Below are 17698 nucleotides of genomic sequence, written 5' to 3' on the forward strand. Positions count from 1 at the left end.
GGGGAAAATAAAAGTAATTTAGCACAGGGTTTCTTAAGGTGGAGTCTAGCAAAATGAGTTAAAATAACAGCACACTCAGTTTAACCATTTTAGCCCCATTTTATATTTAGGATATTCACATTTTGCATTCTGAGCTTCTAGATTGGCTTATAGATCTAAATATTTCAATCATTTACAAAATAAATTACACAAATCTCTTCTGGGGGTCCCTGGTACACATTTGGGTAGGGGTCCTTGACATGAAAAGGGTGATTTAGCATATAACAAATCGTCTCAGTGTTACCATAAGTTCTTGTTGGACCGTGTATGCAGATAATGGGAAAACATCATTCAACTCTGACATATTCACTACACAGGGCAGATGACTGTCGATAAGTTGGTAAGATCTTAAATGCTCAAAGTACCAGGCTGTCATTTTTTTGCAGACAAACATAATTTCTGTGTTAGCTGCAACAATCTTTTCAATCTGGACAAAATCAGGGAGACCTGCGCATGAGCCAGTAGAGACTATCATACTTGGTTGATACTTGACTCCATCTACACAGACAGATGACACATCAAGAACTGACCCTGGATTTGTAATGTTTTGAGCAATTACTCTCTGAACATTCAAAGGGAATGAGGCAAGCAAAACCGGGGTAACTTTCGTCATCTCAACTGATGGTCTGAAATATGAGTTAGAGTCAAGATGGTAACTGGCTGCTTTCTGGTGCTTGTTAGCAAGTGTCATGGCAACATTTTTGAAATTTTGAGCATTGCGTATTGCCCTTTTGAAAAATTTGTGTTTCCCTTCGAAACGAAACGTCCACACCTCAGACAGAGGGCCAAATTTCCTTATAAGTTCTGGGTAATGTTCCACAAAGTGATGCTTTGGCTTTAATTTGTAATCAGGAAACGTTGACTGCAGCAGCTGCCTGTGCTCTGTGATCTTACTGTCCAGGAAATGCACTGTCTCTTCTGTGTGCCTTGGTGTAACAGCTAGCTCAACAATGTCTTTGAGAAGCATGAGAATTTCCCAAGTGTTGTCACCCTCAGGGACACAGTGACCAATAAAAAATGGAAGGAGCCTTATGAGACACCAATTCTCATGGCCATTTCCACCAATAGTCCCTTTTTTGGAAAATCCCTTTGCAATAATCTGAGGTCTGTCTGTTTTGTCAGTAAATGTGTAATTAAAGCACCTGATGGCCTGATTTAGCGTTCCTAGTGTGAAATACCTCTTGCGTATCAGGTCTGTAAGACACAAAGATAGCTCATATGGAACAATGCCTTCCAAGAGATCGTGTAAAATGTCAGGAGGGTAACCAGTGACCACATGAAAGTGCTCCAAATTCTCAGTTAATGGACATGCTCCTTTCACACCATAACTCTGCCTCAATGCTGGGTCCTCTTTAACCTCCTGCACCTGCCTATCATGGGACTCTTTGTCTCTGAGTGTGAAGAATCCATCACATACCTCTTGTTGATGATCCAGAGCGTCACACTTGCTTGCCAGACAGAATCTGCAGAACTTGTCAACTTTCGAAAAGCTCTCTAAGAATCCTGCAAGAGAGTGAGCACCAAGATTATCAGCAGCAACAAATAAGACTGTGCCTTTTACACTTGCACCTAGTTTCTCCAGGTAAACACCGTCCTGCTCCAATAACTTTAGATCATAGATAAGTGGTTGCAGAACTTTGTCATAACCACCACAATCTTTGACTGTGGATGTATTACACAGTAGAGCAAGTTGGATTGAGTTGAGGGTTGACCTGTATTTTGCAGGTATGTTCAGAATGACCCAGTATACTGCACACATCTTATGTTTCACCCTTGATGTCCCTAAAGGATTGGCAACTTCAAAGTCATCAATGTAAAGGCCCAGAGCAATTGTGAACTCATCCGTTGCAAGAAGAGTGTTTTCTTTAAAGTACTGGCCATCTTCATATGATCTGTATTCCTCTTGCACTTGGACTTTTTCTGACATGGCTTTGTTCAACACGTCACTTTTGTTAAGCAACTTCTGGAGCATGGGAATAATGGGGACATACGCAACTGTTTTTTTCCCTTTTTTCACAACAAATTCTAATGGGTTTACCAGTGGAAACTCTCTGCATACATAGGCTGCTCTCTTTTTAGTAGTTCCTAGGGGTCCTGCTTTAGCACACAATGCTATCATGTTACTTTCTGACACAGCACTAGTAACCTCTCTCACAATGGTTTCATCCATGTCTGGATAATATGTCTTCAAGACAGCCTTCACTCTGTTATGCAGAAGTGGCTCTGACAGCTTATTGAATTGACAAAGCTGTTGTACTATTTCTTGCACAGAACTCTCTGGTATGTGCAGAACTGCATGCATCTTTAACAGAAGTGATGCTAGGTTGTGCGTAAGCTGGTTTTCTAAATCACAAAGTTCTTTCTCACTAGCCTCTTCACTCACCTCTTCTAATTTCTCCATATCATCATCATCATTTGACAGCTGATCTTGTTCAGCATCACTGTCATTGCTAACATAATCACAACCAATTATGGCTATATTAAACATCTTCCAGTTCTGTTCCCTGTGTTTTCTACTCTTGTGTGCTTTGAAAGTGCTGTGGACACTGCATTCATAGTCACAGTCCTTATAAGGGCACCTGACTTTATGGTTAACTTTTAAGTGTGCATTATACAGGTGAGCAAAGTATTCAGTCTCAGAACAAGACTCAGAAAAATCACATGAGAGGCAGGAAAACTTAACTGGAACATCTAAACATGGTTGCTGATCTGGAGGTTTGCTGTGAAGCCGGGATAAGTGCACTTTTAGTGCATTGAGTGATTTAAATGTACATAGACATTCCTGATGTAAGCAAGGAATTGGTTCGGTTCTTGCATAACTTCCATGTTTTAGCCTATAATGTTTAAAAAGCTGTGCTCTCTTGTCACAGTTAAAAGGGCAATACTTACACTTCCAAAGCATCTTCCTGTGACCTGCAACACAACACAAAAAAAAAACAAATGAGGGAACTGCTATAATTAATAACTACAATATCTATTCTGTATCTAACAGTGGTGGAAAGTAACTAAGTACATGTACTGTACATCTGCTATTTTCAACTGATTTGTATACATTAATTTGTAAACAGGTGAAATGGGATATTGTGCATAATCAGTACTTTTACGTAATGTGACAAAAACATCTCCATGAATTCAAGGCTTCAGTGTTGTGTAATTGATTGAAAAAATATTATATATTTTTTGGGGTGAACTACTCCTTTAAGAGCTGACTGTAGGCTTACTTCAGCTAGGCTACCTGGCAATTTTGTGTAGGCTTTTCAGGCCAGGACCCCAAAAATAATCATATTTGAACTGGGGACCCCCTACCCTGACATGCACTTGGAATGTTGGCATTCAATTTTATTTGACTCAGTTCCACAGATGAATATTGTGAAAATAGCAGATCTACAAGCTTGTAGATTGGCTATTTTTTTTTAAATTGCCTCTTTCTCATATTATTTGACAATTTGGCCAATGTTTCACCTATTTTTATATATTTGTTGATTACTTGATGAAGTAATGGTATTTTTCTTCTCCTTTCTTTTTAGGTAAGGTTGATTAGGAAATAGCCTTTATCTGCTCCCTGGCCCAATTAAAATGGAAAAATGGCATGGTGGAATTAATAAAAATCCATTTTTTAAAAACACTTCATTAAGCCTATGCATGAAATAAAAACCTATGCTTTCATTTATTTAAGGGAGGCTACAGACTATCGTATCTTTATTGAGATATCTACCAGTACATTATTTAATTAGCCAAATGTAGTAATATTTAGTGTTTAAAGTTACAGTACTCACCAGAATATATGGTAGCAGCCCCTGGCTCTTCTGTGATGTTTGTTGGCCTGCACCCTGACGCACGTTAGAAAGCACCCGCTTGTATTTGGTTGAAATGGTACACAACGTGTTCCCAAACCTCCTCAAGTGAGAAAGGTAAACAGATAAAACCTTTGTGAACAGATAAAAAATGTCTAAAACAAACTATACTGTCCAACTTCTCTGAGACTCTGACTACTCAAGCAGCATGTGTTTGTGTAATGGCTGCCAAAAAACTTCCCAGCTGTCTTCTTCCCATCAATCATTGCGTCAAAAAGGGGTGTGGTCTTGACAACTTAGTCAATTTAAGTTTTACAGACTTTACACTCAAATGTTTTAATGCATTTGAACTCAAAGTTTTTTACACATTGCATTACTATTAAATGTTGAGTAGAATATACTTATTTTTTTTTAGTAATGCAATAAAACTTAAATAGTCTATGTACATTGTACTTTTTTTTTTTAGTTGAAATAAAGTCTGGGTTAACAGTGCATGTGACGTCCATAGGGAATGAATTGAAAAGGCTTCACCCCCCCCCCCCCCCATGAAGCATGCATGAAGCATGAAGCACTTGTTTTATATGTGTGAGTGAGGCCTATGAAAACAAGCCCAAAAGAAGTTTTACCACTTTATATCGGCTATTTGAATATACCAGATCTACAAGCTCACAACGTGTCACATCGCGACATGTTGTGAGGTTGTAGATCTGCTATTTTCAAACAATATTGGGGGAAAAAGTGTTTTTTTCTGATATGGGGGGGGGGGGGGGTTCCTGGCACAAAATAGTCCGCGGACAAATACATATTAATACATATTGCTATTCATTCAGCAATGATGTGTTTCTGTAACAATGATGTGTTTCTGTAACAATGATGTGTTTATGTAGGTGTTCAGAAATCAGGCTCAAATGGAAGCCTCCCAGACTGAGAAGTGGAGTGAAAAAAACAAAACAAAAGATGAATGTAGAGTCAGGCTGGATTCCAGGCTAGGCTGTTGCCATTACAGAGTTGATTGTAAAGGACACATCATGATGGGCCAGGTTTTATTTGTTTCATACAGACTTGCTCTTCTCAGCCAAGGATGTTGAGCCGCCCGTTGTGAAGATGTGAGAAGCTGGACTTTCTGTTGATCCTTGGATGGACAGTGTGGTAGGAGAACTGTTGCACGCACGCACGCACGCACACACACACACACACACACACACACGCGCGCGCACGCGCGCACGCACACACACACACACACACACACACTATATTGTTTAAAAAAAAACAGTGTCGTGACAGATTTGACTGGTTTGTCCATATTGTGTTTTAATGTGGGAAACATCTGCCTTTTGTCTAACTCTTACATTTACAACTATTTACAACGTTGTCATTCATCAGACGCTGTTATCCAGAGTGAATTACTAAGGACAAGATCACAGCAGCAACATGGATCCTAGTCAACCAACAACAGGGTAAAGGATATATTCAGTACAGCAGTGGTTCTCAACCTTTTCAGCCCACGACCCCCCAAAATTTATCAGAGGTGAATGAATCATATTTGAACCGGGGACCCCCCAAAAGAATCATAGTTGAACTGGGAACCCCCCACCCTGACAAGCACTTGGAGTTGTAGGAGTTGAGGCATTGCATTTTGACTCGGTTCAACAGATAAATATTATGGAACACGAGACGTTGTGAGCTTGTAAATCCCCCAGAATTTATCAACATCACTTCAGTTTAACCATTTAGACCCTCTATACTTGCACTGTACTTGGTGCGTTCTATCCTCCATCTACATCAAATCTCTTGCAAGGCGTTGTGAGGTTGTAGATCGGCTATTTTTGGCGAATGTTCCCCCCCAGATAAGGGATTAGCCACTATAATGTAAAACATTTAATAGACACTAAAAACAGCTGAGCTCTAATATGTGTGGCATTGTGTTGTGTTGGTCTGCTATCATCCTGATGTTGTTACACTTTGATACTGAACAACATTTATTCAGCTTTATTTAGAGAAGAAAGTTAAATGTTATGAAATGTGGCCAATTTGACTTCATTTAACATTAATGTTCTGAGAAGTGAGAAGTGATTTAATATTTAGATGTGTAGCAGCTAGTGTGACTAGTTGATGAGTAAATGTAATGTTTCATGTTGGTTGTCATGGTGTCAGGGTTGATCAGCAGAGAGCAGAGTCTCCTGTACCCAGCTGTGTCTCCATAAAGAGTGACCAGTCCAAGGATGCACCTATTACCTTCAAAGATGGACACGACTCTACTGATCAGAGGTCAGAATGTGAAACTATCACAATGTCTTTCCTACAGTTAGTGCAGCATCTTAAATGAGCCTGTGAATTGGGGTGGAAGACACATCTAGAACAAATTAATTCATGTTCAGTTCTAAATTAAAGGGATAGTTCACCCCCAAAATTACTTTTTTTCTATTGATTATGTCACCCCATGGAGACTTGAATTCATAGATATATATATATATATTTTTTGTCGCATTCCTAAGCCATTTAATTTGATGACATGCAGCGGTTCCGGTATGTACACAAAAGAAAGTCTCCTTTGTATCTCCTACCGGAACTGCTGCCTACCGGTTCACTGGTCATCAAATTGGTGGCTTAGGAATGCGACAAAAACAAATTTCTGCCCATTACCCGTGAAATACGGATAAGGGAGCTGGCACTGTCCCTAAACGGTATTTTGCGGCCGCTATACCCGCTATTCATTATGCCGACTCCATTGTGGCATTATCCCCCAAATTGCTATTTTGGCCACACACGTTTGGGACAGCACAGCGGAATCTAAAACCACCCGCAATGCCAACTTGGTTTGGTAGGGCACGCCTGCAATTGACAGACGACCAGGGCGCACAGCGGCAAAAATTCGAGGTCTCCCTCTCTCCTAATTCTTAACAAATCTCTGTGATTATAATTTTCCTAAAATCAGCAGAAGTGAGTGTCAATTCCTTGTGTCAATTGTGTTTATATAAGATGATTGTCTATTCAAAGAATACAATGTGTGCGTTGCGCAATGCAATGCTTTCCAAATTACACACTTCAGTTTGATTCATCGATTACGCAGGAAATAATGAACTGATTTACAAAAATATAAAATTCTCTCTAATCAGTAACTTGTAGGTGATACGTATGTCTATCAAATGTGGTTTTATTGAACTTCATTGAACATAAATGTTCTGTGACCTAATCAAATAATTGTGTGATTTAATATTTAGAGGTGTATCAACTAGTGTGACTAGTTGATGAATAAATGTAATGTTTCATGTTGGTTGTCATGGTGTCAGGGTTGATAAGCAGAGAGCAGAGTCTCCTGTACCCAGCTGTGTCTCCATGAAGAGTGACCAGTCCAAGGATGCACCTATTACCTTCAAAGATGGACACCACTCTACAGATCAGAGGTCAGGATTTAAAAGGATTAGAATGTCTTTCCTACAGTTAGTGCAGCATCTTAAATGAGCCTGTTGTTTCTGAATCAGGGTTTGAAGAACACATATAGAACCAATTATTTCCTGTTCAATTCAAAATTAAGCCAGTGATCATTATAGTTCTCTATGTCCAGCGAGGACGTGCTTTTATTGGCCAGTCTTTGCTTTGACTGGCAGTTATGCAGTTAGCAGAATTTGTATTAAGAAACAACTATTTCAAGTTTGAAGATGACTATTATCTCCAGGTCAATGGTTGGTCAATGGGCAGCACAGAGAACCCTTTCATTAACAAGGTTATTAAATGGTATCGTTACATTGATGACATGTACTGTCTGTTTGAAGGTACTGTAACTGAAGTGAGTGAGTTTGTTACTCTGCTCAATGAGAAAGACCCACATCTGAAGTTTACAGCTGAATATGCTAGAGACAGAGTCCATTTCCTAGACATGTGGGTTGAGAAGAAGGCTGGTTCACTATGTACCACTTTGTATAGAAAAGATACAGATCGGAACACCTTACTAATGGCCAATAGTTATCATCCCGTCCCGTATGGGATGATAACCCATGATACCCCATAAACAAGGCTTACCACGAAGCCAATTTTTCAGACTTAGACGGATCTGTCACACCACTGAAAATGTTATGGCTGAATCACTTGACATGAAACAGAGGTTTATAGAACGAGGTTATCCTATTGAATGTGTTGAAGAAGCGTACCAAATGTCTCTGGATAAAACAAGAAATGAACTGTTAAAAAAGACTATTGCAGAGAAAAAGAAACATTCAATCATGTTCAGTACAACCTACACCCCTAACAGCTATTGGGGCCCATAATTAAAAAACATTGGCACATACTATCCTCAGACCCTACCATATCAACAGATTTAAAATATCCACCTCTAATAGTGTATAGAAGAGGACACAATCTGAGAGATAGCCTAGTTCATGCACATATAAAAACAAGGAAAAGGGAAACACAATCATTGTTGGCACCTCTTCCGAATGGTTGAATGTAGAGGTTGTGCCCAGTGCTACAATATGGTCAAAGGTAACTACTTTACTCACTCCCATACTGGGAAGAAATATTCTATCAATGATGTCATTACTTGTACCACTACACACGTTATTTATTTGATTAAATGTCCATGCGGACTGGTGTATGTGGGAAAAACATCACGCCAGCTCAAACAAAGAATGAGTGAGCATAAAAGCACAATAAGGAGAAATGACAGGAACTACCCAGTAGCAGTACATTTTAATGACTTCAAACATGACATCTCATCGTTCAAATTCCAAGGGATTGAAAAAAATATTCTACCTGAGAGATGGGGAAACATAGATGAAATACTAAACAAAAGAGAAGTTCATTGGATTTATACCCTACAAACATTATTTCCAAAAGGGTTGAACGATGAAATTCCATGGCATGTGATGTTGTAATTCATTGTGGGACTATGCATTTGAAAACTCTGTAATACTATATATATATTAATTGTCTGGGCAAAACCAAGCTCTAATGCAAAGTTAAGAGTGACTTATGAAAGCCGCAAGGCCGATGTTTTCATTTCTTAAGTTTGTTTCTGTATAAACATTTGTGAATATTTGTAAATAATGGATGTATATATGTTGAGTCTGGGCAAATCAACAAGCTCACACACTAGAGACAATCATTGAGTGACACTCCCATAGGGAGTGTGATTGTCTCACACCTGTGAACCAGATGGAGTGTTTGTATATAAGAGCACATAGTGATCAGTATTGTAAGACACTATTGAGGAAGGTCCAGACGGACCGAAACGTTTGTGATTAAAAAAAGTGAGTTGCCACAGCAAGATACAGTGTGCGGGACTTCTTGTTTGATTCAGATTATCTACTATCCAACGCACCTGAAATAAGTAACAGTGGATGTGTGATTATTCTCTCTACATTGACTGGCAGTTCTACCTTGGAAAATGCCAGGATGCAACTCATTGTCTCCCCTATACACAGTAATACAGTCAAGCCCCTAGCAGGGACCCCCTGAGTCTATACATTTATGGAAGGATGATTGTTATTGCTTAAACATGTACCTCTATAATTTTGTGGGACATAATATGCTTGAAAAGTTGCATAGTGAGGCTTTAAGGTATGTAATGAGATCAAATACTTATGCTATTATATATCAAATGACCTATCTGATGATAGGGACATCTACAGGCAGCAGAGAATTATATACACAATCTGTGAATACCACACTATTCGGAGCTTACTGCATACAGTATGTATACTGCCCACTTGTGGCGGCGCTACAGAAAGAGCAGTATGCAGAGACTCAATGTAGCTTATAATGATGGCATGAGACTGCTGCTTAAAGTACCACGATGCAGCAGTGCAAGACACATGTTTGTCAGTATCGATGTATCCACCTGCTCTGCTGTGCTGTGGAACCTCATGTACAAATGTATGTGTAGGCTGTCTATTCTATTGAACCTCCTGTACAAATGTATGTGTAGGCTATTTATTCTATAGAACCTCATGTACAAATGTATGTGTAGGCTATTTATTCTATAGAACCTCATGTACAAAAATGTGTAGGCTTCAACCCACTGAGGACAAAAATAACTTAAGACACAACAAAGATTCCTTAAATGTATAGTAGGATAGTAAGATTATCACTGCTTTACAGCCACTATAATCTGCAACATTTAATAGACACTAAACCAGCTGAGCTCTAATGTGTGTGTCATTGTGTTGTGTTGGTCTGCTATCCTGATGTTGTTACACTTTGATACTGATCAACATCTAATCAACTTTATTTACAGAATAAAGTTAAATGTTGACTTCATTGAACAAACATTTTCTGTGACCTAATAAAGAAGTTTGATTTAATATTTAGATGTGTAGCAACTAGTGTGACCAGTTAATGAATAAATGTAATGTTTCATGTTGGTTGTCATGGTGTCAGGGTTGATCAGCAGAGAGCAGAGTCTCCTGTACCCAGCTGTGTCTCCATGAAGAGTGACCGCTCCAAGGATGCACCTATTACCTTCAAAGATGGACACCACTCTACTGATCAGAGGTCAGAATTTAAAATGATTAAAATGTCTTTCCTACAGTTACTGCAGCATCTTAAATGAGCCTGTTGTTTCTGAATCAGGGTTTGAAGAACACATATAGAACCAATTATTTCCTGTTCTATTCAAACTTAAGCCAGTGTTCATTATAGTTATCTATGTCCAGCGAGGACATGCTTTTATTGGCCAGTCTTTGCTTTGACTGGCAGTTCTGCCTGGGGGGGGTGGGGGAGGGGGGGCAAGGCGGAAAGGAGATCAAAACAGGCACCTAACTCACCATCTTGCCCCCTCAGCCCATCACAGGGCCTGGGCAGCTCTTGGCGCGAACCCCTGGGTGGTCTCAAACATGACCCAGGGTTACCGGCTTCAGTTTGTCTCTGGTGGGGGGGTTCAGTCTGAACCACTTCCTCACCAAGTAAACTAGGTAGATGTAGGACCACTAAAACCACCTGACCTTACTGTCTCTGTTATCACGCATGTGCTACCAAACTTCACAGAACTAATAAAAACGCTAATAAAGTGCTTACATTTGGGAAAAGTGAAAAATGCCGCTCTTTGGTGTCTTCTTATGCTAATGGTCAATGCCTGTGTGTAAGTTCAGATCAAATTTTCAACCCACTGAGGACAAAAATAACTTCAGACACAACAAAGATTACTTAAATGTGTAGTAGGATAGTAGGATTATCACTGCTTTACAGACACCATAATGTGCAACATTTAATAGACACTAAACCAGCTGAGCTCTAATGTGTGTGTCATTGTGTTGTGTTGGTCTGCTATCATCCTGATGATGTTACACTTTGATACTGATCAACATTTATTCAACTTTATTTACAGAAGAAAGTTAAATATTGACTTCATTGAGCATACATTTTCTGTGACCTAATAAAAAAAGTGTGATTTAATATTTAGATGTGTAGCAACTAGTGTGACTAGTTGATGAATAAATGTAATGTTTCATGTTGGTTGTCATGGTGTCAGGGTTGATCAGCAGAGAGCAGAGTCTCCTGTACCAAGCTGTGTCTCCATGAAGAGTGACCGCTCCAAGGATGCACCTATTACCTTCAAAGATGGACACCACTCTACTGATCAGAGGTCAGAATTTAAAATGATTGAAATGTCGTCCCTACAGTTACTGCAGCATCTTAAATTAGCCTGTTGTTTCTGAATCAGGGTTTGAAGAACACATATAGAACAAATTATTTCCTGTTCAATTCAAAATTAAGCCAGTGATCATTATAGTTCTCTATGTCCAGCAAGGATGTGCTTTAATTGGCCAGTCTTTGCTTTGACTGGCAGTTCTACCTTGGAAAATACCATGATGCAACTCATTGTCTCCCCTATACACAGTAATACAGTCAAGCCCCTAGCAGGGACCCCCAGGAGTCTATACATTTATAGAAGGATGATTGTTTTTGCTTAAACATGTACCTCTATAATTTTGTGGGACATACTATGCTTGATAGTTGTTAAAAAGTTGTATAGTGAGGCTTTAAGTTATGTAATGAGATCAAATACTTAGGCTATTATATATCAAATGACCTATCTGATTATAGGGACATCTACAGGCAGCGGAGAATTATATACACAATCTGAGAATTCCAGACTATTCTGAGCTTTTTACATATGTATACTGCCTACTTGTGGCGGCGCTACAGAAAGAGCAGTATGCAGAAATTCAATGTAGCTTATAATGATGGCATGAGACTGCTTCTTAAAGTACCACGATGCAGAAGTGCAAGACACATGTTTGTCAGTATCGATGTATCCACCTGCTCTGCTGTGCTGCGGAACCTCATATACAAATGTATGTGTAGGCTGTCTATTCTATTGAACCTCCTGTACAAATGTATGTGTATAGGCTGTCTATTCTATAGAACCTCATGTACAAATATGTAGGATGTCTATTTAGAATCAGCTTTATTGTCACATTACAGATTTACAGAAGTAAACAAGTGGGTGAAATTTGTTTTCGTGCATAGTTCCCATCGTATCGTTATTTCCATAGAAAGAAAGGGAAGAAGAAGAAGGGGGGAGGGGGGCAAGGGGGAAAGGAGATCAAAACAAGAGCCCAGCTCACCATCTTGCCTCCTCAGCCCGTCACAGGGCCTGGGCAGCTCTTGGGGCGAACCCCTGGGTGGTCTCAAACATGTACCAGGGTTACCGACTTCAGTTTTTCTCTGGTGGGGTGGGTGTTCAGTCTGAACCACTTCCTCACCAAGTAAACTAGGTAGATGTAGGACCACTAAAACCACCTAACCTCTACTGTCTCTGTTATCACGCATGTGCTACCAAACTTAACAGAACTAATAAAAACGCTAATAAAGTGCTTACATTTGGGAAAAGTGAAAAATGCCGCTCTTTGGTGTCTTCTTATGCTAATGGTCAATGCAACAACCCACTAAGGACAAAAATAACTTCAGACACAGCAAAGATTCCTTAAATGTATAGTAGGATAGTAGGATTATCACTGCTTTACAGCCACTATAATGTGCAACATTTAATAGACACTAAACCAGCTGAACTCTAAAGTGTGTGTCATTGTGTTGTGTTGGTCTGCTATCATCCTGATGTTGTTACACTTTGGTACTGATCAACATTTATTCAACTGTATTTACAGAAGAAAGTTTTTTTTAAAAGGGTGATTTAATATTTAGATGTATAGCAACTAGTGTGACCAGTTATTGAATAAATGTAATGTTTCATGTTGGTTGTCATGGTGTCAGGGTTGATCAGCAGAGTGCAGAGTCTCCTGTACCCAGCTGTGTCTCCATGAAGAGTGACCAGTCCAAGGATGCACCTATTACCTTCAAAGATGGACACCACTCTACTGATCAGAGGTCAGAATTTAAAATGATTAAAATGTCTTTCCTACAGTTACGGCAGCATCTTAAATGAGCCTGTTGTTTCTGAACAGGGTTTGAAGAACACATATAGAACAAATTATTTCCTGTTCAATTCAACATTAAGCCAGTGATCTTTATAGTTCTCTATGTCCAGCGAGGACATGCTTTTATTGGCCAGTCTTTGCTTTGACTGGCAGTTCTACCTTGGAAAATGCCAGGATGCAACTCAGTGTCTCCCCTATACATAGTAATACAGTCAAGCCCCTAGCAGGGACCCCCCTGAGTCTATACATTTATGGAAGGATGATTGTTATTGCTTAAACATGTACCTCTATAATTTTGTGGGACATAATATGCTTGATAGTTGTTAAAAAGTTGCAAGGTGATGCTTTAAGGTATGTAATGAGATCAAATACTTAGGCTGTTATATCAAATGACCTATCTGATGATAGGGACATCTACAGGCAGCAGAGAATTATATACACAATCTGTGAATTCCACACTATTCTGAGCTTTTTACATATGTATACTGCCCACTTGTGGCGGCGCTGCAGAAATAGCAGTATGCAGAAATTCAATGTAGCTTATAATGATGGCATGAGACTGCTGCTTAAAGTACCACGATGCAGAAGTGCAAGACACATGTTTGTCAGTATCGATATATCCACCTGCTCTGCTGTGCTGCGGAACCTCATGTACAAATGTATGTGTATAGGCTGTCTATTATATAGAACCTCATGTACAAATGTATGTGTACGCTGTCTATTCTATAGAACCTCATGTACAAATAAATGTATGTGTAGGCTGTCCATTCTATAGAACCTTATACAAATGTATGTGTAGGCTGTCTATTCTATTGAACCTCATGTACAAATGTATGTGTAGGCTGTCTCTTCAGAATTAGAATCAGCTTTATTGTCACATTACAGATTTACAGAAGTAAAAAAGTGGATGAAATTTGTTTTTGTAGTTCCCATCGTATCGTTATTTCCATAGAAAGAAATGGAAGAAGAAGAAAGGGGGGGGGGGGGCAAGGGGGAAAGGAGATCAAAACAGGAACCTAGCTCACCATCTTGCCCCCTCAGCCCGTCACAGGGCCTGGGCAGCTCTTGGCGCGAACCCCTGGGTGGTCTTAAACATGACCCAAGGTTACCGGCTTCAGTTTGGCTTCAGTTTGGCTAATAAAGAGCTTACATTTGGGAAAAGTGAAAAATGCCACTCTTCAGTGTGTTCTTATGCTAATGGTCAATGCCTGTGTACAAGTTCAGATCAATTGTTCAACCCACTGAGGAGAAAAATAACTTCAGACAAAACAAAGATTCCTTAAATGTATAGTAGGATAGTAGGATTATCACTGCTTTACAGCCACTATAATCTGCAACATTTAATAGACACTAAAAACAGCTGAGCTCTAATGTGTGTGTCATTGTGTTGTGTTGGTCTGCTATCATCCTGATGTTGTTACTCTTTGATACTGATCAACATTTATTCAACTCTATTTACAGAAGAAAGTTAAATGTTATAAAATGTGGCCAATTTGACTTCCTTGAACATAGATTTTCTGTGACCTAATAAAAAGTGTGATTTAATATTTAGATGTGTAGCAACTAGTGTGACCAGTTAATGAATATGTAATGTTTCATGTTGGTTGTCATGGTGTCAGGGTTGATCAGCAGAGAGCAGAGTCTCCTGTACCCAGCTGTGTCTCCATGAAGAGTGACCAGTCCAAGGATGCACCTATTACCTTCAAAGATGGACACCACTCTGATCAGAGGTCAGAATGTGAAACTATCACAATGTCTTTCCTACAGTTAGTGCAGCATCTTAAATGAACCTGTTGTTTCTTAAATAGGGGTTGAAGACACATCTAGAACAAATGAATTCATGTTCAATTCAAAAGTTAGTGTTCATTAAGTGTGCCTGCCATGCCAATGGCAAAACACTTATTGTAATCCGCCATACTTAATAATTAAGTGTGCCTGCCATGCAATAGCAAAACACGTATTGTAATCCGCCATACTTAATATTTATTTATTTAATAATATTCCCGCAAACTTCGGCCCAATAATACTCCCGCACGGTTTACTCAACCCCTGCAATGTATACATCAAAACGTGCTGTTCTGCCGCTGCTCAGACTGTGACATCATATACAATGCAACAAAGAGTAACATCATGATTATTAGAAGTAGGGAAGACAGTAAACTGTAATTTCCTGTATTTTGTCTGTCTGCTACTGCCCTCATGTACAAATGTATGTGTAGGCTGTCTATTATATAGAACCTGACCCATAACCTTTGACACAATGTCTCAATAGAAGAGCAGAGAGACAAAATACAACCACCCCAATTGTAAAAGTTATATTGTATTAAAATACCCTACCATACAAGATAGGACAACATTACATTTTATTCATTAAAAAAAGGTACACAGTGCTGCTTTAAATTTGAATGAGTTATGAATGTGGCTAAATTTACTGCATTTAATGCATTTTCTGTGACCTAATTTAAAAATAAGGGATTTCATATATAGATGAATAGCAACTAGCTTGACTAGCTGATGAGTACATCTCTTTCCTACAGTTAGTGCAGCATCTTCAATGAGCCTGTTTCTAAATCAGGGGTTGAAGACACATTTAGGACAAATTAATTCATGTTCAAATCAGAATTAAGCCAGTGTTCATTATAGTTATTTTTGTTATCTTTTAAATATTTGTTTTCACGCATCTATAACTGTAACTACATGTACACACTTTAAAGTCACAATCAGTGATCCAAATATAAACAAATGAACAGAGGTCAGAATGTAAAACTATCAGAAACAACACATGATTCAGATGTATTAAACTCTACTGATCAAAGGTCAGAAGTCTTGAGATTATTAGACCAACTATTCATATTGTTGACATGTCTTTTACACCTTGACTTTGCAGCAGGCTAGCTGTCTATAAGAGGGTCTGTGTGCAGTCCTCAGGATAAGTGCCAAATCTATGAATCATTCTCTTTGTCATAAAATCAATACATTTGGTACGTATGTACAGTTTGAGGCCCTGAACATTTAAAAAAAATAGAGCTAATAGCCGCGGAGATGGCAGCCATGTTCCTTTCCACCATAAATTATTTACTTTGCGTCATCTCCTGATTACAAGGATACCTACAATGACCACCATGGTCGTGAGAAGGTGTTTTTGCGACGGCTCCATTTCTGACTGTTTAAAACCCCAAACTCTATTGTCCCAAGTTCTCTTCAGGACAGATTTTTGGATGACACACAGATATTCAGTGGATTATAGTACATAGATATAAGTTGTTTAAACATGTTGTTCAGTATGTAGTGTATTTTACAAATGTGAAACATAGTCGGAAGGTCCAGACAAGTACACGTCCCTTAAGTTGGTTTATTGCTTAAAAACAGAGCACAGAGTACAGGAGTTAGCCTTGCTGATACAGTACATGATGTGGCCGGTGGAAGGGGCAGCATAACAGAGAGCGAGGTTTCTTTGTCCTTCCGTGTGTGTGTGTGTGTGTGTGTGTGTGTGTGTGTGTGTGTGTGTGTGTGTGTGTGTGTGTGTGTGTGTGTGTGTGTGTGTGTGTGTGTGTGTGTGTGTGTGTGTGTGTTCGTCCTCCACAGAGACCAGCAGCAGATATCTCAGGGTCCCAGTGGTCAGTCAGCTCAGGAACATCAAACAGAGCTGGAATCCATATTTAAGGTATGTCAATGTACACTTTTATTTCATATAATGAAGAAAAAAATCACACCCTGTGTGAAGGAAGCGATGCCTTTGATGAGTTTATTTAATTGGGCTATACAGTATATGAACTAGAGAAACAATGTTAAATCCCTGTAAATGTATTCCAAAAATGTGTCTTACTAAACTCTGCCTCCTGGTGGCTGCACACTGCGTGTGCAGTGCTCAAACATACATACATACACACAGACAAAGTCAAATGTAGAGCGGTTGGCACCGCTAAAAATCACACCCTGTGTGAAGAGGGTGGTGCCTTTGATGAGCCCTGTATTGATGTTGTCATCAATGTTTGTTTATTGGACATACATACATACATACATACATACATACATACATACATACATACATACATACATACATACATACATACATACATACGGACAAAGCCAGATATAGGGGTGGTTGGCACCACCCAAAAATCACACCTAGTGTGAAGTGGGCGGTGTGTGGTCATCACATGACTCACTTAAAAAAAACATAAATGTGTTTTTTTAAGTGCCATAGTCCTATTCATAGGGCTTCACATGTGTCATGTGTTTCGCTAGCCAATCACAGTCCTGAATAGAGTCAACCAAAAGTCTGCCAATCACATTACAGCTAGTGGTCATCACACTGATGGAAGCTCACTTAAAAAAAAGTATAGATTTGCATTGAATGTGTAAGGGTTAGGGGTGTAGACTGGTATTTGCATTGAATGTGTAGGGGTTAGGGGTGTAGACTGGTGGCCAATCACGGTGCAGGATTAGTCAATGTCCAAACCTCACATACAGGGGGAGGTTACACCGCCC

General features: G+C 39.3%; 3 protein-coding genes across 10 annotated transcripts in view; all 3 read left to right on the forward strand.

The window, feature by feature from the left end:
- LOC311042422 (NACHT, LRR and PYD domains-containing protein 3-like) overlaps nucleotides 1–17698 on the forward strand; it is a 447659-nt gene that overhangs the window by 418925 nt on the left and 11036 nt on the right. For 3 of the 8 annotated variants that reach the window (XM_084053149.1, XM_084053151.1, XM_084053148.1), the window contains 8 exons: nucleotides 4894–4982; nucleotides 5217–5290; nucleotides 5988–6101; nucleotides 7124–7237; nucleotides 10209–10322; nucleotides 11299–11412; nucleotides 13044–13157; nucleotides 16793–16871. In XM_084053149.1, coding sequence (XP_083909275.1) covers nucleotides 5265–5290; nucleotides 5988–6101; nucleotides 7124–7237; nucleotides 10209–10322; nucleotides 11299–11412; nucleotides 13044–13157; nucleotides 16793–16871 — 675 coding nt within the window. In that variant the 5' untranslated portion in view covers nucleotides 4894–4982; nucleotides 5217–5264. The remainder of the gene's footprint in view (nucleotides 1–4893; nucleotides 4983–5216; nucleotides 5291–5987; nucleotides 6102–7123; nucleotides 7238–10208; nucleotides 10323–11298; nucleotides 11413–13043; nucleotides 13158–16792; nucleotides 16872–17698) is intronic. The other 5 variants (XM_084053150.1, XM_084053153.1, XM_084053152.1 and 2 more) reach the window with 5 other exon arrangements.
- Nucleotides 1–17698, forward strand: part of LOC311042423 (NACHT, LRR and PYD domains-containing protein 3-like) — a 118698-nt gene that overhangs the window by 89989 nt on the left and 11011 nt on the right. The window lies entirely within an intron of this gene.
- The window catches only part of LOC311038761 (protein NLRC3-like), a gene marked incomplete at its 5' end in the record, with an annotated part of 96916 nt that overhangs the window by 68206 nt on the left and 11012 nt on the right, over nucleotides 1–17698 (forward strand). The window lies entirely within an intron of this gene.

This window comes from Gymnoscopelus microlampas (genome assembly GCF_963454915.1).
Source record: "Gymnoscopelus microlampas genome assembly, chromosome: 3".
Classification (NCBI taxonomy): domain Eukaryota; kingdom Metazoa; phylum Chordata; class Actinopteri; order Myctophiformes; family Myctophidae; genus Gymnoscopelus; species Gymnoscopelus microlampas.